The following is a 23,034-nucleotide window of genomic DNA, read 5'->3' as shown; positions in this document are numbered from 1 at the left end:
TCACAGCCCTGCAGCCGGGGGGTCCCCACAACACTCAGTGCGGTCTGGGGGTGCCCATGCCAGAGCCCCGCGTCCCCACAGCCGCCGCCGGCTGCTCACTCGTGCAAGCCCCAGGAGATTTTCTCCCACCTCAGCTGGCTGGGGGCAGATCAGCTGGTGGCTCCGGTATACCCACTTTAAATCACGCCTCCTCTCCCCCGTGCAGGGGCTGGGGCAGTCTGAACCCCCCTTTGCGGCCCCGGTTTCATCTCTGCCAGCGTCCCCGGCAGGGCGGGAGCAGCGCCAGCCGCCGCGGCTCCTGCAGGGCTCCGGGACGCTAAAACACCGGCTTGCTTTTTAACGAGGGGCTTTAGTAAAGGGCCTGGAGCCCGGCCAGCGGCTCGGCTCCGTGCCAAGCAGGGGCAGCCACGGCCCCAGCGCGGGTTCCAGCGGCCCTGCGCCGGGGCGGAGCGGGCTGAGTCACCGGCCGGGGCGAGCGGGGCAGCCCTCCCGAGCCGGGCCGGGGCTCGTCCACGTGTCGGGGGATTTAAAAAGTTGGGGCAGGCAGCGAGGACATGCCCAGAAGAGCGGCTGGCAGAGCGGCGGGAGCTCCGCGGACATGGGACACCGGTGGCACCGCCAGCCCCCCGCCGCCAGCCCCGAGCGCAGCCCGGGGAAGGGAGCAGGCGGCACGGCGCTGCCCGCGGCCCCGCTCCTCCTCCTCCTCCTCCTCCTCCTCGCTTCCTCCATTTCTGCTTGCAAAGGTGAGGATCAGGGCGCTCGCCATCCGCTCCTGCTGTGCCGGCAGCTCGGCGCTGTGCTGGGCAGCGGGGTGCCCGCAGCCCGCCGCCGGAGCGGGGCCGCTGCTGGGCACGGCTCGGGGACTGCGCTGCGGAGCCTCCTCCGCGGCCCGCTACCGACACCCTGTCCTGGCAAAACACCCCGGCAGCTCGGGGAACAGGCTTCTCTGAAAAGAGATTTCACTCGAAGTGTCATTTAGTCTGGCTTTGAAAAGGTAAGAAAAGGCATGAAACGACATGTATCACAAAACAGCAGGATAAATTAGGAACCCTCCGGCAGTCATTCCAACCTGTAGCAATATTTATCAGGTGAAGAATCCTGAAAGTTGCTATTTTTGTAGCAGGTGGATATTGTGAAACATCTAGCTGACTTTTTAACAAATCATACTCTCTTTTCTACTCTATTTTTCCACCTCAGATAAATTAGCTGCTTACACCTTGTAAAGTAACATTACAAAATGCTGTGCAAGGACTATTTCTATTTTGTTTATGTTATATTTGTGTGATTTGGTTTAGCTGTGAGTTTTTGTTCTGCTTTGTTGTGTTTTTTTAATATCAATAACCAAAGAAATCTAATTGCAGCGTACTTAATATTATGTTAAAAATAAGTTCAGAAGATGTGGAAGAAGGGAGGGAAGGAAGAGGACTGCAATGGAGGGCAGTGGCACACAGCATTTCATCACTGTTGTTACACAAATGATCACCAGGAACTTGTTTAGGGATGCAGTAGAGGGAAGAGAAGATGTAACAAGTGAGTCCCAGGCTGTGCATCTGGCATTCTGCTGCCTTGAAAGAAGCTGAATTTCTTAAAGATGTCAAAATTGAAGGACAAGAGAGCAAATGCACTGTGAACAATGCTGATTTTGTAGAAGGATTGCCTCCTCTATGTTCCCTTTAAATAGGAATCTTTTCTTCAATGGCACATGCTTCTTTCTTTCTCTCTCTCTCCTTCTTCTCCCTCTTCTCCCTCCTCTCCCTCCTCTCCTCTCTCTCTTTTCTCTCTCTTGCCTTCTTTTTTTCTCCATACGCCTATGGTTATTTCGTGTATTTTACAAAAACCTTAATGTTTCACTGTATGTGCTGTTGTGTAAATTAATGAAGTCCTGTAGGTGCTGCAGCCCTGTTCTGGTTGGGGTGATGGAGGAACACTTCTCAGTCTCTGGAGGAACACAGTCCTGGGTGCACAAAACAAATGGGGTTGCACATGAAATAAAAATTTCTGAATATGTAGAGAAAGCTAAAGGAACGTGAGGAGTGTGTGAAATACTTTATCTTCTCTGTCCAGAAGTTTATGCTACCAAAAAAAGGGAGAAAATTATAATATTCAGACCTTCCTGCTTGTTGCCCTAAGGTTTACTAATTCATGGTAATGAATTTCTTTAGATCTCCCTGAAAAGCCTTGGGAACCAGTCAATGGCAGAAGCAGTGATCAGAGATAGGCAGGCAATGCTTTGATGGGGAAGGTGTGCTGATTTCAAGTGTTGCCCTGTTCCATTCTTTTAACTAGGATACTAATCCCAGGCAGTATTCCAGTTCTAATACAATATTTGAAAAGCAGAAGAAAACATAAGACAATTGTAGCACCTTTAATTTATTTGGCATTTTTCTTTCAAATGAAACAAATAATTGGAAATCAGTTTCCTTATTATGTGAACAACTCAGAGATTTTTTTAAAAATACTGCTTTTATATAGTGTGAAATTAAGAGCCCCTCTAATTTTTTTTTTTTTTGGGCAAAGCAAGCATCCATAATAATTAGTCACCTTAAGTCCGTGCCAGTAGAAAAATGTGATTTTGAAATCCATCCCTTAATGCCTGGAGCTAACTACTGTTGTGATCATTGTTATTAGGGGTAAATGTAAAACAAATAACATTTATTCCCTGCTCACTGGACATTCTAGCTAGGTCTAGAGGTCTGACACCAATTTCACTCCCAAGGGAGTTACAGCACGTCCCCTCTCTGATACCATTGTGTGGTGTCTGATTCTCATTTCTGTTATTTACAGAGACTCTAACAATACACTGCTATCAGAAATACGCTGCCAGGTAAAATAATGTGGTAAGAGGGATATTCTGGACAATGAGCTGGGAGGGACCCTAGGACAGTGACTTCCATGTCTGCAGCCTGGTTGGTTAGAAGTAGAGAAAGGAGCTGCCCCAAGTTAAGCATAGTTTCACTGCATCATTCTGCAATTAAGAGCACATTTGATCTACTGAGGGAGAAGCTTTTCCACATCACATATGCAAGAGAGAGGAAACAAATCCAGTTACACATGTACAACAGTGTATCAGCTTCTCAAAACAACAGGTTCATATCATGGACATTATTTATATGCAGTTGTACATTACATGGTGCATGTTCAATTCTGCAGCTGTAGCATACAAGAAGGCAAGAAGTAGAGTCCAGATCCTCAGCTTACAGTGCGTGCACTGGAGGTGAGCAGAGTTCTCAGAAAACTCGAGGTTGTAGGAACTGGAATGTGATTTTCTAAGTGACACCTAAGAAAGTTCCCCACTGTTTATTGCTCAGATGTGGGTGTCCATATCTGCTGTGAACCTGTGAAAAAGCATCCTGCTGTGTTGCTGAAATAGAGCAGGCAACACAGAACCACAGAGCACCCAGGGTCACAGACTTCCTCAGACCAAGCAGGTCTCGATCTTTGCAGTTAACAGTTGTGCTAGATATGTGTGACATGGGACACTTATACTAATGACCTTTGCTGCACAGCATTGCTAAGCACAGTTTGTGTTTCCAGGTGCACCAATGCCATCCCAAGCGCTTGATTCAGATGAGGATTTGCAGCTCTTGAAAGAGGTAAGCATCATCTACCATGTGGTATCCTTCCATTTCGTCTGTGCTCATCCTTGCTCCAGTCCCACTTCACTATTCAGTATTTCTCTTGCCCGGAGTTCAGCTGTGTTTTCTTCCAGTATGTCTTCCTGTATGTCTCCTATCCTAGCATCAGCAAAGAGGTGAAATATCTAATTTTCCAGGTGTTCTGAACAGTTGCTTCAGGAGGACGTTTGGATTAGGTGTAGAGATGTAATTCTGAGAAGAGATTGTCTTGTCTCGATGGAGAGCTATGTTTGATAACTGTCACTGTCCAGGCAAACACTGTCCTTGGAAACATCACAGTGTCCCTCCCATCTGGTATTTTCATAGTCTGTATGTGATACTCAGGAATTGTTTCAACTCATCAAGTCTTGCTTCTTGCATCCTCTGTTCAGCACACAAGGCTGGGACACTGTTCAATCCTATCCTAGCCCTGAATTTAAGAGGGAAAGGACAAAGTATTGTGTCAATTAGCCTCTCTAACGTTTGTCTGCTGATTGGTATGATAACTTCCACTTTCATCTCTGAAATGAATGTTTGTTTTGACCCTGGAGGGTGGCGCAGGTGTTAACACAGGCTCTTCCCTGCCCTTTTGGCACAGATGGAGTGGCAGGGCATAACATGTAGGTAAACCCTCCAACTCGCATGCCCTGGTGTTGCTGCAACTGTCAACTACCGTGTTGACATTTAATTTAGTAGCTTTTGACAGCATTGGAAACTAAGTGACTCATCAAGGGGGCAGATGCAGAGAGTAAATTTCTTCTGATTGAGACCATTGCAGGAGACATTCCACTCACTGCCATGTCCCCACAGTTCATGTTGGACATGGTGACTCAAAACCTAACCTACTCCAGACTGGCACTTGAGCAAGCCCCAGTGACATTTATTACCCAGGAAAAAATGGAACTCTTGGGAAGTAAGATCCTGATAACTGTAAGGAGGTTTTGAAAATGAGTTATTTACATTCTGGATTTAAAAAGCTGTTTTATACATTTCTGAATGTCTTGATAAGATTTGCTAGCTGTAAGATTTGTCTCTGTGATGACTGGTCCTTTTGATTTCAATGAAGAAAATGGTATGCATAAGATGCTATATTTTGTAAAATTTTGTAATAGAAGCAATATAAAAGTTACCATTAGAACTAGAATTATGCTGGACTGGAAAGAGTCAAAAGAAAGAGAATTCAATATACAGTTATTTACCCTAAATCAACCTAATTGCTCACTCATAGTAGTTCACCAGGGTTACATAAAGTGCAGATAACAATTCTTCACTCTTTGCTACTTTACCAGTGGATTACACAGGAGAAACCCTGCCTCTAAATAAACCTAGTATGTTCCAGGAATGGCTCTGAGTTTATAAATTTGAGAACTTTGTAACTAAGTATTTTATTTCTTTACTTTTATCTTACTTCCTTTTGTTTTTTCATGTTATTTAACCAACCTCAAGCAACTTGCAATCTTCTACCCTCAGCCCACGTTTCTGAGACAGGAGAGAAAATTTTGGAGAAGATGCATAGAAGATAGAAACTACTAATTTTTTAAAAAGGAATTAACAGAAATTGTGGCTTTTCCTCAGCCCTCGCTTTGTCTGTGAAGGTTGTAGCTGAAAGACACCGTGTTGAACACAAAGCAGGCTCTGGTTTGTTCTGCTACTGAATTATGGTAGTTCTCTTTGTCAAGTAAATAAACAAAACAGAAACACAAACAATCCCCAAGAGGAAACAGCTCTTTTTTTAACATAAGCTTCCAAAATTACTTCAGCTTGATTTTCTCTCATTCATTGCTGACTTCCTCTATACTTCCTTACTCTGAAAGAACTGAAGCTGAACTAATACACTCAAACATATGCAAGATGAAGGAATAAGAGAAAGGAGAGGATGTGTTACCAACAAAACCTATTTGAGAAGGGAATCCTGTGAGCTATTAGTTTTCCCACTATGTCTGCTAATGCTTTCTCATAGATTGTCTCCGGAGAAATGAATCATCTCCTGTCCTCAAGAGCTCAGATAAGCATTATTTTTTTAATTTCCTTTTTTCTTTAATGTTTTCATTGCTAATGCATGTCACTTAGGGCTTTTTATCTATAAAAAAATTGCAGGAACTATTGCATTGCCTGGTCTATCAAACCCTGCCCCCCAAAATCACGGTGTTTTTTATGCAGCCTGTGAACAACATGAGTGGCAAAGATTTTTTTTTTGTCTAACACTACCAAATGTTAAATGGAAAAAAAATAGCATATACTGATGGAGGCTACTATTGATATAACTTTTAAGTTACTTAATAAAATTGTATGTTGCTTTTTGTCATCTTTATTAAACTGTGCAACTTCAGTTGCAGTGCTGGAGACTTTTCCTTTCAGAATACTCAGAGCTTTCAGCGCTGGTAATATTATTTCTCTGAACTCAAATACCTTCTATTCCATCTCTTATTCCTTCTCTATTAATAACTCAACTAAAAATTACTCAGTATTACATTATTCTTTCATCTTCGAAAAGAAACAGAAGGAGGATGTAATTAATACAAGGTTAGAACGGTAGGGAGAGGATGGACAGGAATCACATCTTCAGTACTTCTTCCAAGACAAGATCATGACTGCACTGAATGAAGACAGCTTTGAAAAGACTGGTGAAGACAAACACTAGTGGTGTTTCAGACAGTGTTTTGCAAACTTCTGGCACAAATGGATTATGGTGTGCGTAAGATGTGCCAGCATAGATCACAATCACTCAAGGGATGCATGTGTCATACGCCTGTAGGGATGCCATAATCCAATTGAAAGAGCTGTGTTTGAGGATTGATCCTTGAATCCCTTGCCTTAGTTTAGGCATTTTCTTCACAGTTTTGTATAATTCAAAGATACTGCGGAAGAGATTCAAGTTCACAGATCATGCCCCAGATGCTTACAATCATAACTTAAAATATGACTTAGTCTGAGAAGTCTGCAATTAAGAGGAGTGTGTGGTGGGTAGGAAATAAAGGTCACTGATACGTATGTTTGTACAGATCAAGTAAGTATAAGTTTGTTGATGTTGTTTTCTTTTTTTATATTGTTAAAGCCTTTTCCCCCTTTGAATGCAAAGTGTTTCATGAAAGGACATATAAAGATGCCTTACAGTAGCCAAGCTTGCCATGCCACTAGCTGCACTTACCATTCTCAGAAAATACGCATATTTCTCTTGTTTTTATTACTCTGGCTTCCTAAAAAAACTGTGTGAACTCTTACAGATAGACGATGCATGTTCTGCTTACCTGTCCACAGATTCTCAGCCTCAGGTCAGTCAGACAGAGGTAACTCTACAATTATGACACTGTTTGTTATATGTAGTAGAATTGGAATTGTGATACCTGAATTCCTGTTTTCTTTGCATTAGGTGTCCACTACACTGGAAGAACTTTGTTTTTTGGTCATGGGATTTCTCCAGAAACCACAGGTAACACACACAAAAGACTGCTTAGCATTTTTGAAGCCTGATCTCTCACTGTGCCATTGCCTATAATGAATTCTGAAGACCCAGTATGCAAAGTGTCATTCAGCACTGGAAGTATTTCTATCAGTTTTTACTCTGAAATGCCATCTGCCAGAATGTAACACTTTGTAAAGACAACAGGGACACAATCAGTTTTTGGAAAATTTTCTCCAGTCTGGGTACAAAGTGTTAGGTGTTTTTATTTCTTCAGATTAGAAAAACTATGAATTCTCAGGAGACAAATAAATTTACTTAGGAGAGTCTGGGGATGAACAAGGGCACATCTACTAAACACATCTAACTCTTCTAAGGCAGAGTAATCAATACACTCTACAGAGTTTGAAATTATTAGTTAGATTGATAAGCAAAGACATATATCTGCCAAGGAAGAAGGATATTTTAGCCCAGTGCTGAAAAGATTATGTATGTAATCAAAACTATCCATTGTTCTTTTTATTTTAATGAATAAAAGCCTTTCTACCAACTATTATTCCCACAGGGTTTAGATGAGAAAGCCAACACCAAAAGGGTAAGATGTCTATATATGTCCTATAATCACACTAAAAAAAGGCAAGAAAATCATAAAACTCTTGCCCTGTTCTGTAGTAAAACCCCACTTTTAATTTTTTCAAACAGTTTTTATTTCATTATTCTAAGACTCATGACTCGGGAAACTCAGACATCATGGTAAGTGGCATAGCACCTCCTTATGAGTGAGTACTTGTATATAAAACCAAGGCAATATTCCTTTCTGCAGTAGTCTCTCCAACTGTATAGTAAACTCAGGACTGGGAACTGCATGTTTACAGTACAGAAGGTGTTTTAATAATATGGGGGAGGATGATCAGTGTTGTACAGGTGTACAGGAAAAAAAATCTAACAAACTCAACCAAACATTCATGGAATCCCAACTGAATCTTTATCTTGCAGTTTCAAATTTTAAGAATGAGAGCAAATACTTTTTTTGGGTATTGGAAAATAGCACATGCAGTGAAACAATGTGGACTTACAGGACCTGAGAACAGGACCATAACTATTAGATACACTTGAAGCATTTTTATTAATTTTTAATTAAACTGTATTAATTCATTTGCACATTTCATAAATACATAGCAGGCAAAATAGTATTTAAGTCTCACTTGGACTTTGGATTATATTTTGAATGAAAAGTATTGTTTAAACCATGGCTAAGAACTGTTGCTCTAGAAATATTCTCATAAACCAACAAGCCAAGTATGTGATCTCGCTTTTGAAGTGCAAACATCCTCTGCTATCCTTGTGTATCTATGCACCATAGAGTTTTGAGACAGTTAAACATACTCATGTTTTCTTGTTTCTTAACAATCATTCTTACATGCCAGTGTCCATTTTTGCCTTGTTCTTTACATTTCTCCAGAAATATGTGGTGTGTTTCCTAGAAGGTGATATTGCTCATATTGGTGTCAATGTTTTCATGCTACAGCTGCTTTGGAGGCTTTAATGGTAATTAAGGAACAGTGAAATGAGCTATTTCTGCTGCCGCTCCTGCTTAAAGGATTACTGCATCTCACTGCACCACCATCCTGAATACCTTTGCTGCTGCCCCCAGAGATTACTACTTCCTCACTTCTTTTAGCTGTTTAGCTATTTTTATTGTCATTGTTCAGATGACAATTTTCTAGCCATTCTCAGAGATACTAACTTAGGTGAGATCCATCATTCCTTGGCTTTATAAGCTCACTCCACTGGCTGTAAGACAGAGCCCAGCTGGATCATCCCAAGCTGGGATGTTCATTAACTGCTTCAATCATATCAGACTCCTTCTTTTTTAGGTATTATGATCCCATATTGCCTACCTTAGGCAGATAGCAAAAAATTTGCTAGAAATAAGCAAGTTCTCTTTACCTAAGCAGTGCAATACCACTTTGGTACTCTGGTTACTTCATACATCACAATTCTCTTACTTGCATTACTTCTCTAAGTAGCAAAAATTCATTGTTTTTTAAATTACATTTATATGAGTTGAAGGTTTAAATTGGTTAATGGAACACAGGTTTTTTTTTTTTATACTTTATTTCTTCCTGTGGACCTCTATCCAAAGTTGCACATAGTTGTGTTTTCCCACGGTGAGCACTTAGGCTGCACACAATGCCACTGTGCATAATTAAGCTGTCTGCAAGCTTAAAATCTTGTTGAACTCAAAGAATTTCATGATCAGAGCTTAGATAGAGTGACCAATGCTATGGTTAAATATAACCCTTGAGAATGGATTTCTACTGGACACTGCTCTTTACCAAAAAATCCAATTTTTTTGTTGCTATTTATTTTCAAGTAAAATGAAATTTTAAGTACAACAAATGTTGAAGCTGCTAACTTCCATAGTAGAAAATTGTTAAGAAGTGTTAGTAGGAACAGTGTACAGAAATGTTCTCGGTACCACTCCTAGAGACTGATCAAAGTTTGACTAATTCCGGGAGTCTGTAAATGGTTTTGAACTTTCAGTTAGTAATGGTGAGGATAGATAGAATTTCTCACCATCGCTCTGTGCAGTGCAAATTTAAATGTTGATGCCTGTCTGTTGTCAAGTAAAAATGTTTAAAAAAATAAGTTTTTCAATTAAGAAGTTTCTCAGTCTTTAGTCCTTTTTTTGGTGCATGTTTGGACCATGAGCCAATACTGCAGAAAGAGACTTATTTTCATCACAAGGGCCAAATTCCACTTTTGCTCATGTGTGTGTGTTCGTGTCCTCTCAGTCGTCTGTCCTGCATCCTTTACTGCAACTCGTTCCTCAGCTTAATGAGAGAAGACTGAAGAGATACAAACTGGACGTATGTAAACTTAAACTCTGCATGCTTATGTTCTCACACTTTGTGATTCATTAGCTTTCCTAAAAATGCCCTTGTAGACCTTTCTGCTTATATATTTTGGCTGGACTACCCAAATCTCAGTGTCACAGAATGTGCTTCAGGAAGGGTTATCTTGCTGCTGATCTTTTTTCTTCGTCATATTGGGAAGAAAACCAGAGCCTGCTATACATAAACACATCCACCTCTCTTCCTGACTAGATAAGGAATTGAAAATGGGCAAAGGGGGAAACATGCTCTATTAAATTCATTATTTCTCCCCAGTTTTAAACACCAGATTTTTCCACTGCTTTGATTCCTCTTGAGCTACAGCCTGCCTGATAGGATATGATCTAAGAAAGAAGGCTCAAGCAATTTCTTGGCTAGTCAATATAAGAGACTGAGCAAAATACCTTCTAGAGGGCAGGCATTAAAATAAACAAACAAACAAACAAATAAATAAATGCAATAAAACTCTAAGTAATCATACATCTTCAGGAATACACATTTTTCTGTGTACATACATATATACATGCAGATTTGTGAATAAGCTTGCATATTTATCATGACAATTTTTTGTTTGTTTTGGGTTTTTTTAACATCTCCAAAGCCTTAGAAGTTTAGAAGGTGAGTGTTAAAAAAAATAACAGATTCTTAGCTTCAGCCGTTTTCTAATACCAAACCTCTGACACTACTATTTGAGTCAAACAATAACATGTAATCTTTAAGAAGTGTCTGGTTGTAAGAGGAAAAGGACATTAACAGAAATCAAAATTTCTCACCAGTAGTTGTACTCTTGATTATTTTTCTGTTCTGAATTAATTTCTTAATCATGCAACAGCTGCTTATTTTGTTCCTGTTTTCAGTTTTGTTCACACATTGAATAGAAAAAGTTGAAAAAATTACATATGAATACCATAAGACTCAAATGGCAATGTAGAAAAAAAATTTTACCCTTTTGAACTATAAAAAATTATAGTAGTGATCAGACTATAAATCCAAGATGGGTGTTTCAAATGCAGATAATACTAGAATGAGAAGAATAATAGAAATAAAAATCATACAGATGCTTTACATACAGCAAGAAACAGAATATAATGCTATATGTGGTGAACTGAAGTCAGAACTAAAATCGAGACTCAAAAATTATGTGTGGTTTAAACTCTACTTCCTTTGAAAGCTTCCCTGGATTGCATCTCCCTCTGTAGTTTGGAAATTATGGGAGTCATCTTGTTTGACACAATTCTTGCAGCATTAGAATAGAGCATGGCGTGATTCCTTTCTGTGACACTTCACCTTATCATATTTACCCAAGAGATCACAGTACCCCAGTTTTTAGTTGAGAAATACCTTCATTGCTAAATAAAAGCCATCTTCATTTTATGTGCTGGTAAGCCTAACACTGAGACTATTCTGTTTCTCAAATTTACTGTCTCCCCACCTGCAGGACAGACACATCACTCCTATCTTATCCCAGCAGAAGCAAATAAAACACTGTGATTAACCATATGTGTTCTCTAATCATGAAGATCTCATTAAAGCATGGATACTTCATGCTTTGTACTTGTTACATTTAAACGGAATTTCTATTTTCTTCATTATTTGTTACCCTCCTTGCTGTATGAATCACCAGGCAGCTGTTTCACCCTGTGTGCAGCACGGACTATCATAAGCACTGCTCTTCGGGAGTTAATGTGAGACGGGGGGTTATGGTACATCTTTGGGAACAGTCTGGGGTCTCAGTTCTGGGAGTATTCAAATATTTCTGATATTTACACTTTGTATTTTTGCCCTCCTGCAAGATGCAAAAACCCAACTCTATCTGTAGAGATGAAGTCACTCTTGTGCCTGGGTAATGAGGCCTGGAAAATCAGAGGCAAAGACTATTCATCATTTTTAGTACCATTCAAAAGCAATCTCAGCTGATCTAAAACTTTAGGTGGAATTTGGCTCCATTCATATGTTCTCTGCTATTTCTACATGACAACATAAACTGCCTTGCTGACATGGAGAAATGCATATAAAGCATTTAAGGAGTAAGACTGTATGTAGTATTGAAGAATTCTTTTTTATATATACATAAACAACCTCTTTGTATGTATTAATTTTCAGGTGTAGATATAATTTTAAATACTTTTTTTTTTTTTAGGAAGAACTTCAAGGACCAGGAATGATTCAAAGCAGAGGCTATTTTTTCTACAGGGTATGGTTTGTTTTGATTTTTTCTTTTTGTTTTGTGGTGAGAGTTACCAATAAAAAAGAAAAAAAAAAAAGTAGAGAAATAACTGATTTACAGAAAGAATTACTGTGATTGAAGATACTTTTTTCAGTAAGAGCATTCCACCCTACAGAGGGACATTCCCAGGTCTGCTCCTGACACTTCCTTGCATTAAAATAAAGGCATTGTAGGATTTTCTTTTAAATCATATACCTAGATTTGTGTATACATGATACCATTCAATGCCTTAAGAAGTCATTGGTTATTTCGTATCTATTTGTCTGAAAAAGTTCTAGAAAATACAACATCCTGGAAAATCCTCATAAAGCTTTGTTCAACAGGGTCTGTTTGCATATGATGTAAATATGATTCCATGCTTATAGAGTGTGCTAGGTCTGACCTTGCCATTTTCCTTCTGTTTTGACCACTAAGGTAAGAAACTAGATAAAGGAATTCTCATGAGACTGAATCTACTGTGTTCAGCTTTTATGACATAGAGCCTTTCTACTTCACTTGAACAAAACTGAGAAGGTGGCAAGTCAGACATTTGAATAGTTCTCTCCATTTTGATTAGTATTGCTACTAAAACAAGAAAGTGGCTAATGATTTTAAATAAAAACATGTCTAATGTTGTAGTCCATGGTCTTGAAGGTCTTTTTGCAACCTAAATTGTTCTATAATTCTAATGAAAATACCACAGATTTCTACAGCTACATTTTTTATGAATCAGGCTTGCATTCTTAGAGTTGTTATGACAGACCAAAGTTATGGGTAATATTAACATTGGTGTATTCATGCTTCCAGAGTAAAGACAAATCCTTATTAAGCCCAGGAAGAAATTTTTTATCAGCTTTAGTAGAAGTTGTTTCAAGATCCTGGCTAGTGCAAAATACTTCTGAAAAAACACCACAGTGAAAAGGGAGAAAGTCCTTGTCTATATCAAAGAATACAGTCTAAATAGAAAATCATTGAGAATGACATGTATTTGTTTGTTAATAGCAACAAACACTTGCAATGCAATAATAACAATCAGAAAGCACATTTTAAGAAAATGCATAAAGAATAAGGATTAACAAGCTCTTGAGGTGACTTCTTACTGCTTTCTCCCCCTTATAAAATCATACAAGACAGACAATTCATTATTCAATCGATATGCATTAAATTTTAGTGTATAATTCTCTTGCAGAAGTAGATATAGATGAAACAATAACTTATCTTAGGTCTATCTGTGATAATAATCGCAATGACACTACTGAGAAATTCACCAATTTCTATACACACAAAGTTGTTCGGGGCATTGTTACTAAATTCTGTCAGTTTTATAGAATATATAACTTAATGAATATTTGTCTTTCAGCCACGTAATGGAAGGAGATCAGTGGATTTCCGCTAAGGAGGTATTTATTTAATGCTTTTAATCACGATATACACGTAAATTAGTTCATTTTTATCCAAATAGACCATGATATTTTTGATGAGAACTTGTCTCAGTAAGCCTTTAACTGTGTAATCGACTTAGATTTCCACTCACAAACTTCTTCCAGATGTGTTAAATACACTTATCTTCAGATGAAGTGAACAGAAGCTGTAGGTGTTCAGTCCTCAGAACAGAGAGCACATAGGTATTTCAGGCAGCAAGAAATGGAAAATATCCCATGTTTGTAAACAATTTGGAAAGTACTGATGATGATAAGTAAATCTAAGAAAGAATTGAGTCAACTACCTGTCAGATGAATTCTGAGAAGTAAGCTGACATCCTGAAGGTAATTCTCTAATTTTATGAAGATAAAAACCTCACACTGAAACTGAGTGCAAACTTCAGGATTTAATTTCAGTACCTGCAACAATTTGGAGAGATGTAAAAATGTATACCAATACTATAATGCTCTATTTTCTAATGTATTTTATACTGCCATAATTTTTAAGTGTTATATCCAACTTAGTGTTGTATCAACAGCTAATGCTCTGTCTTATTTTTCAGGATTATAGATTCCTGATCTAGAACTAAAACTGCAGGAATGCAGAGTACATGGACATACTATTTTCCTTACAATAATTATTCATTATTAACGTACAATTAGAAATCACTCAAATGTAAATATTCTTAAACCAGATTCTGTTAAGAAGGTCTTTACTATCTTGATTATATTAAAAGCATATTAAAATTATTTGCTTCCTAGTGTTATGGTGTTTACAACCAACCACATGTAATTCAACTGTAAAAGAGTCAGTGTTTGCATGCAACAGACATTGACTCTAACAACCTTGTTAAGCAAATTTTCCCTTCTAAATAAAGGCCCTCTGCCAGAGAGTTGTTTTAATGAGAATGTTTGCAATCAAGACTACTGTGTTTTTTTCCAGAATATATTGTGATTTGTGTTTTTCACCATCTGGGAAAAAAAAAAAAGAAAAATATGAGAAGCCCTTTTCCCTTAATAAAAGGAACCTGAACAAGTTACAGGTTTTGAAGAAATATCGTGACTTTAATTCAACTAAAATATAATGGCATCCTTTCTTAGATATTAAGAACACCTATGCACTATGGTTCTCATTTATAAGAAGATTTAATTGCAAGTGGGATCACAATTCACTTGAGAACTCAAGTGCTTTTGATGGAGACTGAAGCTGTACTCAGAAGCACAAGTTAAGCACAAGTTAGCCTTACAATCTTCCCACCTTCTCTCTCCAAGTTTAATTTCACACCAAAATTGTGATAAATTATGTTGTTGAGGTAGTAATTATATTGAAAGTAACTAATTACTCAGAACTAGGTGATCTTTAAGTCCCTTCCAATCCAAACCATTCTGTGCTTCTATGATTCAGTTTAGAAGTGGGCTAAAGTTTTTAACACTGTATTGGCTTGTCATGGTTTGAATTGACCTCAGCATTACTATTCCTGCTTCTGCACTTTTGGATGAGCAATGAAACTTCAAAAGGTAGCTGGAAAAATTACAGCCTCAGAGGAAGCCAAATTGAGAAGACCTTTTCCTCTTCTTGCCCACTTGTTTTTACTCTGCATTTTAATAATTAACATTTCTTATAACAAGATTTGTTAATATTTATGGTTTAAGTATTTTTCATTTAGTTATTTTAAAAAAGATTATTTAAAAAGAATTAAACATACAATGCAGACAGTGACAAGCAGTATGACATCTAACATGTACAGATAACTAACTTACATAATTCCATAAAGTAGCCTGTCAGTATAAGGAGGATTACCATTCTGAATTATCGGCAGCAATCCACTCCTGTAGTCTGTATTTTCCTGTATAGTTATAATTAAATAGAGTTCTTTTTTTTTTTTCTCTCTCTTACCCAGAGTTATGGCAAAGTTAACTAATTACTTAAATAAATACATATTTTTCTTCTATTAGTTCCACATCTGCCTATTACTTTTCATACATTTAAAATATTTGGTAACTGTGGAGAACAAAAGGTGGATTGCTTTTGTTTGTTTGTTTATCTGTTTTGGTTTGGGCTTCTAGTAAAACCATATGAATGAATGAATCTTGAAGAAGTAAAGCAAGCTGAAGATGGCTTTGATGAGACTGATAGGAAAGCTATTGGTATGTACAGGTAGAGTGAGATACCTATCCAGATTAGCAGTGCACATCACTATTGCACATGTTCCTAAAAAATAAACTCAGCATCTTTTGAATAGTAATGTCTGCTGACTGACACAACTGCCTTTTTCCACTTTCTATTATTTTGATGTCAGATAGAACCCACATTACTGTCCTATTTCTTCCTGCCAGTGGCACAGAGAAACAGCTTACACCATATTTTGCTAACATGTTCTGTTAGAACAAAATTATTTACTCTGAAAGCTGGATATTTTTTTAAAAGTGCTGAACAGGCCACAGTGGAAACCACTGTTATACATCCTCAGTTGAGCTGAAGATACATTGGGCCACCGTGTGTTTGGAGGTGTACTACGTTTGAAGTGTTATGGTCTCAACATTTATCCAAATTACACAAGTAGGGCGCATTCTCTGCCTGATTAAAGAGTACCCCTCACTCTGCCACACCAAAGACAACTCTGCCACACTAAAGACACTTTCTGCTATTCTTTAGGACTTTGTGCAATGATGATAAATATTCAAAGAAAGAAGTTCTGAATCCCATTTTCTCTCTTCTGTTTTGGATAGAGTTTTCTGTGCAGTTCAAGACAAAAAGAATGGACAATTGGTTGCGGGAATCCCTTTTCTTTCATGTGCACAAGAAAAATAGGAAAAACAAGATCTCATCATACATGGCTCCACTTTTATGATAATGTTTTGCATATGGGGTGCATGCCATTAAAGAAGAAAACTGTATTTTAGTGGGTCATCAGGTCCAACAGCCCTGCTCCAGCAGGGTCATTCCAGAGCACATGGCACAGGACTGCATCCGCACAGTTCTTGACTATCTCCAGTGAGGGAGACTCCACAACATCTCTGGACAGCCTGTTCCAGTGCACGGCCATCCAAACAGTAAAGAAGTTCTTCCTCATATTCAAGTATAACTTCCTGTGCACCAGTTTCTGCCCATGGTCTCTTCTGCTATTGCTTGGCACCCCTGAATAGAACTTGACTTGGCTCCATCCTCTGACAACATCCCTGCAGATACTTACAGACATTGATGAGGTCCTGTCAACAGGTCCCCTCTGTTTTCTCCTCTTGAGGCTGAACAGGCCCATTCCCTCAGCCTTTCCTCATAAAAGGAAAAGATGCTCCAGTCAATAAACTTGTGTGGCTTTAAAAGCCAGCTGTGGATCCCTAATAAACAGCTATTGTGTTTGTTTTGCCTTTTACTCAAGGTAGATTTTAATGGCCTTTCTATTTCTTACTTCAGGAAAATGTTAATTTGAAGTATATATTGAAGGAAGGCACAGGGGAGACCAAATCAATGTCTACAGATACCTGAATGGAGGGTATAAAGCAAACGGGACCAAGGTGTTTCCATTGGTCCCTGTGACAGGACCAGAGAACATGGGCACAAAGTGAAACACTGGAGGTTCCCTCTGAATATCAGGAAACACTTCTTTACTGTGAGGGTGACCAACTGAAACATTGCATGCTCTTATTCCTTGGTGATGCTCAGAAGTTGTCTGGACATGGCTCTGGACAGCCTGCCTCGGGCTGGTGCTATTTGAGCTGGGGTTGAATCAGGTGACCGCCCTTCCAAGCCCAGCCATGGTGCAATTCTGGAATTCTGTGACACACAGAGCACTGTTCTTAGGCATAACTGTGACACAATCAACCTTATTCAACTATTTATTGTAACTAAGAAAAATGAGGCATGAAGTTTACACAAAATAAAAAAGCTAATGTGATCAAAACATTCCCTCTGTCTAGATTCTACCTGTATTTATTGCTGTTGAATTGTTAAAATGACTAAAATAATTCTAGGACTAACACAGTGTATCTAGTAATGTGCTCTCAGAGAAAGAAAATAATTCACATAAATATGTGGAAGTTGTGAACCAAAACTATCATGTATTGTTGCTAGATTATAACATTGTAAATTTTTTGTGTGATTTTTTTGGGTTTTTTTTTTGAATTTCACAGTCGTTTTCAGCTAGTGTAACTAATAGCTGCTTTTAGTTCAACAAATTTCAGTAAAGCATTTTCCTTTTCTATCTTGCAAGTATTTTTATAGATGGAGACTGCCATCTACTGATTTTACATTTCAGTTTTCATTATTTTAAAACTGTCTGGTAAATACTAGTATAAGTACTGTAATTCCTCCCTAAACTAATCTCATATTCAGAATCATGCAAATATTTAGTACCTGCTCTATTGTTTTCCTGCCTCATCTCAAATGATAAATGCTTGTACAATTTGTTTGTTACTCTAGTTTCCCAAATTCAGTACTGATGAATTAAGAAAATTTATTTTAATATTATATTGTTGAATAAAGATTGGCATAGAAGCCTTTCTAGCTCAAAAATTTTAAGACTGCAAGATCAAGAGTTACTCAAATAATTTAAGTAATTAATATGTAATAGATATAATTTTAAAATGCATACAAAAGGTTCCAAAGGTGCTTATTATTATTTTTACTTTCGAATTTGGCAGCAACACTTGCAGGAATAGAAATGTCTTCAGAGGAGGCAAAAATATGTGAAGCTAAGAGAAAGTTGTGGAAAGCAGTATGCAAATGAAGTTTACAAATGCTCCAGAAGATATTTGGGTTATAATTCATCTTTATTGGTCAAGACAATTACATTCTTTCAGAAGATGTAGAATACTTCAATATATAGAATTGAACTGGTAATTAAAAAAAAAAATCTAGAAAAATTAAATACAAGAGACTAACGAAACAGGAAATTTTTGGAAGGAGTGGATTCATAGGGCATCTGACCTGCTAGATTTGTTAATTCATTTTGTGAGAGCTAATCGTTCACTTTTGTTCAAATGCAAGAAAGATTTATTTTGCTGTGCATGCTTATCAGCATGTATGTAACCTTACTGAGATCTCTGAGTTTCACTAAGAAGGTGGTGTCCACTTGTTCACAGTTTCTTTTCTCGGTGGGAGTAGTCTAACAGGATTATTCTACCTTTATTTCCCCTTTGACTTGGACAAATCAAAAGCCCATCAGGCAAAGTTTCAGTTATGCAAACTGAGGAAAGCTGGGGGATTTGTTAATTTATTGATTGCTCTGTAAATTCTCTAATGGTAGCAGAAGTTGTGACAGGGTGCAGCAGAAATGTCAAAGGACTCCCATGATTACTTCTGCGTATGTTAGCAACTCTATTAGATGTTTCTGAAAAGCACTGAGAATTAGTACAGAATGTTTAATAATTTTTTAGATTCAGACTGGTTTTCTCTTTTCCTTCTTTCTAAGTTTTTTGGGAGGGAGTTTATTCTTAATTGTCAGGAATCAAATATTTTTCCAAGAGCAAAAGGAATTGGACAGCCAAATAAAATGGATAAAATTACAGTAATTTAAATTTTAAGATCTGAAGAAAGAAAATAGTGGCCTTTCTTGATTTTCATTTGATTTGTATAATGAAGAACCAATTCTACAATTTACCATTGCATAAATAGGAACCTCTGAGGAATCTTGTAAACTCTCAGGAATGAGTATGAATATCCCCAAAGTCTCTCATCCCTTTTAACAAAATTGGCTCAACCTGCCTTTGGCCTCTAAGGTCCACAGGCCACACCAGCTGACCTAACTTCAGTCAGGTACAAAAGATCCTAATTGCTCAAAGATTAATGGACTGGAGGGGAACAAGAAAAACCCTGGTGCTTTTGGTGTTTTCTGTGTCTGGGTATTTTTCATTGGTTGGTTGGGTTTTATATAGTGATTGTATTTTAAATAGTAACTATGAAAATAATGAACATGGTAAGGCATGGTGAAAATAAAAATACACAAAGGTTTCCCTGATGTTGCTTACGGAATGGTGAAGTATTTAAATGTTAAACTGAAATCTAGTTTAAATAAATTAAAGTAAAATGTATGTTACAGATTAAAAAAACTCATTTAAACTCTACAATGGACAAAATCAGCATTAAAAACTTAAGTGAAGAATGAGGCACAGTGCTTGAAGTGTCTAGTAGCTTTACTAAAATATTTTGTAGGCTGTGCCTGATATGCATTTTACTTCAGCAGTTCTTTAAATCACAATGATCTTGAAAGAAGCTAATTAAAATTTGTCCTGAAATTCTTATAACAAATTAAAGTAGAAGCAGACCATTCAAATATAGTCTTCTTTAAACGTTTTAATAACTTCAGTTATTTTAAAAATCATTTACACCAGAAGTGTCATTATATTTCCTTATTCTTTTCTAGTATCTCAATGTGTTTGCTGGTTAATGAACACCTCAACCTGAAGGTCTGAAAGTTTCCAGAAGGCAAGTTTCTCAAAGCCATTGTAAACTGCTGCATTCAGAATTACCAGGACAAGTATTTATGTTTATAAATATACTTATAAATTAAATATGTTTACCCACAATACTTGTATATAAATTGGTGAAATACAAGGCAGGTTCATCAGAATAGCTAAACATGGGGGAATAGATCTGAAACAAGAAGGTACTAGAAATGTTTCTAAATAATTCACATTATGGAAAATGTTTGTAATCATTAGATCTAAAGGCCACTTCTTAAAGGTTGAAAAGGTATTTGATTATTTTTGAAGGGAAAAAAAGATCTGAAAAAAGCGAAGAATTTGTATAGAATTTATGTAATTCTATGGTAAGAATATTACCAAAGCACAGGTATTTTGCAGTTTCATGGTTAGATATTTTTCTGAGCTAAAGTTGAGTTGGCTCTAATTTTTGTTGTTGGGATGTATCTTGGTCTTTATTAAAAGTTAGTTCCTTTTTCTCTTGTGAGAATTTTTTGCAATATTAGAATAAATTGTTACTTGTTATTACAGCAGAAGTTGGACAATACAAAAACCAGTTATGTGATAAAAACATGTACTGCTTGAAAAAAATTTAATTAATATCACATGTTCTGACATAAATTAGTTCAGACAAGGTTTTCTACTCCTTTGGTAAGCCTATTGGTAGATACTCACTGGCAGATACAACTGCTGGAAGCTTTTATTTTGCAGATTCAAAGGGATAACTAGTAGATGCATTTCAGAGACAATGCCTTATCTGTCGTTACCTGTCATTTCAAACTAGAACACTAACTAGTAGTTTTAAATGTAAATAGGTCATCAGAGACTTTAGATACGATTGCACAGTCCCTTCAAGTATCAAATCTGGCTGCTATGAAAGTAGCATTGCTTCCTCTCAGCAGCGAGCCTCCCTCCCACTAGGCTGCTGCAAGGGACACAGGCAGTGTGTGACAGTGGAAGCAGATGCGATGGGAAAAGAGCCAAACCTCCCCTTCGGTGACCCTGTTCTTGTCCAAGCCAAGTGACCACACAGTTGTAATTAAAGCCATCAGATGTGACGAAGCAGCAGCAGCAAAATCCAAGGTAATCTGCAGGTTAGAACCAGATGTTTCTGGTGCTGGGTCAGTTACACGGTTAGGAAGAAAAGGCTCCAGGAATGTTAGCCAACCTTGCTTTACAAGGATTATGTGGATTGTGACAGGCTTTCAAGTCAACATCCACTCATTTTAGTATTCTGGAGTGATGTGAAATTTGGTTTCAAAACCAGTTTCCTCAAACAGATCCTCAACAGGTCAGCATGGATCAAAAAGGAACACACCAAGCAGGTGGTCGTTCTGTGGCTCTCAAGAACGTCCTGCACGATGGCGATGGCATTTCTCTAGGAAACATGGCTATAGTTAATGGAAGTGCACAGGAAATTTCTGCATTTCCGGCCCAATGTGGTCCTATCATTAACCAATTCACAAAATATCTGCTGCTCCTAATTTGGCATTGTTCAAAAGTTACGTTGGCTCTCACAAAGCCTATGCCGAGTCAATCAGAACTGTCAATACACAGCAAAGTCACACTGATGACAAGAGCAGAGCAATAGTATTTTTAGGAGAATAGTTTCATAAAACCACCACACCATCTCTAAGCTGTCCTGTTCCTTCAGAATCCTACAAAATACTGCCAAAAGAGAAGTAGCATTAAAAATATGACCTCATTTTGGCCACAGCTTTGACAGAAAATGCAAATGTGTATCATCTCCACAGCTGTGTTGGTTGTTTTGATCTTATCAAAGAATAATTTGTTACTGCAACATTGCAGTAAGTACTTGTTATGCTCACATTCATGCATGGTGTGAAGAGATAGGGCAGCATCCGTGTGTTTTCTGAAGAATTATCACTGGTTACTAAGATCTTCTGGCAAATTTGATAGATACAGCCTGACTATATTTGTAGCCTCCTGGTTTCTTTGCCATATTCTGGCTCTGATAATTCCGCATTTTTGTTGAAAATATTCCTGCATTTTCTTCTGGATGTTCCATTCCTGCTGTACCCTATTATCTCTACTACATTTCATCATAAGAGCGCTAACCTTTTTGAGAGTAATTAATATTAGTTTTCCTTATGTCACATTCTCCTCCCCTGAAAGCTAGGATTTGAGTATTATGAATCAGTAACAAAAATAAGTGTTGTTACTAATGCTTTTCAGAATTCTTCCAGTGGAAAAGCTCACGGTTAGCTCTTTGGGAGCATTAGTGGTAAAGAGCCCCCTGTCCCTACAGTATCTTTGCATACATAAAACTTTGGTCACAATTGTCAATCAAATGGAGAAACAGAACTACTTGAAAAGTAACCCAGAAAGGAAATCCATGACAATTTGCAGTCAAGTTCTTTATTTTGTTCTAGACACAAACACGAATTAAATTGCTATAAATACTTTAAGATACGTTGCTATTCAGGTATCAACTGAAAAATAAAATCCTTTTAACTGAGAGAAAAAATTGGGATGACTTACACAATATTACTCCTAAGGGTTTTATTTTACAGAAAACGTTTTGCAGCAATCTTTTGCTGCAGCATAAGATTATTTAGCATTATTTGAACATAACAGGTTTATGTTTAAATAGTCGCCGCATATTTATCAGCTAGTATTAAAAGCCTCGGAAACACGAAAGGGTTGAGGCAAACACCTCCGGTTTCTGCTGTTCCGGAAATTTCACAGGTTTATACACAGGAAAGAAGAAACCACAGACCTCCGCTGGAACGGGTTCGTTGAATCCCTAAATACCTCGGGATTCATTACCCGGAGAGGACCCGGGACATCACTTGTTCCGCTTTGGGAATGCGCGGGTGACCGCGTTCTGTGACGGGTTCATTATGCCGGTGGGGAAGCGCCTCAGTTCAGCGGAGCCTCTTCTGCGGGCTCTTCCGTGAGCTCGGCTGGGGGCTGAGCCCGGTGTCCGCTCTCCCGCCCGGCGGCCCCGGTGGCTCCGCGCCGCCGCCATTTCCTGCGGCCGCGGGGTGAGGTGAGGCGAGGTGAGCCGGGGTCAGGGAGGCGCGCGCCCACCGCGCCTGCGCGGGACACGCGC

The 23,034-nt window shown here is 38.2% G+C and overlaps 2 protein-coding genes across 4 annotated transcripts; both read left to right on the top strand.

Moving 5' to 3' along the window:
• The first annotated feature begins 559 nt into the window (after positions 1 to 559).
• On the top strand, positions 560 to 14,447 carry NMU (neuromedin U). Of its 3 annotated transcripts, XM_023925205.2 has the most exons (10): positions 560 to 743; positions 3,535 to 3,593; positions 6,839 to 6,886; positions 6,985 to 7,044; positions 7,580 to 7,609; positions 7,717 to 7,767; positions 9,813 to 9,887; positions 12,052 to 12,105; positions 13,478 to 13,517; positions 14,102 to 14,447. In XM_023925205.2, the coding sequence occupies exons 1-9, from the start codon at positions 599 to 601 to the stop codon at positions 13,511 to 13,513; spliced, it is 558 nt and encodes a 185-aa protein (XP_023780973.2). In that variant the 5' UTR covers positions 560 to 598; the 3' UTR covers positions 13,514 to 13,517; positions 14,102 to 14,447. The 3 variants fall into 3 exon arrangements, with proteins under 3 accessions (XP_023780973.2, XP_086746517.1, XP_086746518.1); XM_086890391.1 differs by lacking the exon at positions 7,717 to 7,767; XM_086890392.1 differs by lacking the exon at positions 9,813 to 9,887.
• On the top strand, positions 13,583 to 23,034 carry PDCL2 (phosducin like 2). Its single transcript, XM_086889418.1, is given in 7 exon segments — positions 13,583 to 13,610; positions 15,606 to 15,695; positions 18,175 to 18,269; positions 18,271 to 18,314; positions 19,901 to 20,014; positions 20,050 to 20,075; positions 20,078 to 23,034. Coding segments are annotated over 7 exon segments (486 nt in total). The 3' UTR covers positions 20,167 to 23,034.

This window comes from Cyanistes caeruleus, chromosome 5 (genome assembly GCF_971803275.1).
Source record: "Cyanistes caeruleus chromosome 5, bCyaCae1.hap1.1, whole genome shotgun sequence".
Taxonomy (NCBI): Eukaryota; Metazoa; Chordata; class Aves; order Passeriformes; family Paridae; genus Cyanistes; species Cyanistes caeruleus.
The sequence above is the reverse complement of the archived record's forward strand: the minus strand, read 5'-3'. Positions and strand labels throughout refer to the sequence as shown.

What these genes read in the sequence shown, in the direction of transcription:
- NMU (XM_023925205.2), top strand. Translation starts at nt 599, where the DNA reads ATGGGACACCGGTGGCACCGCCAGCCCCCCGCCGCCAGCCCCGAGCGC. An exon ending in CCACAGATTCTCAGCCTCAG is followed by an intron (nt 6,887 to 6,984) that starts GTCAGTCAGACA and finishes TCTTTGCATTAG; the next exon opens with GTGTCCACTACACTGGAAGA. An exon ending in CGGGAAACTCAGACATCATG is followed by an intron (nt 7,768 to 9,812) that starts GTAAGTGGCATA and finishes GTGTCCTCTCAG; the next exon opens with TCGTCTGTCCTGCATCCTTT.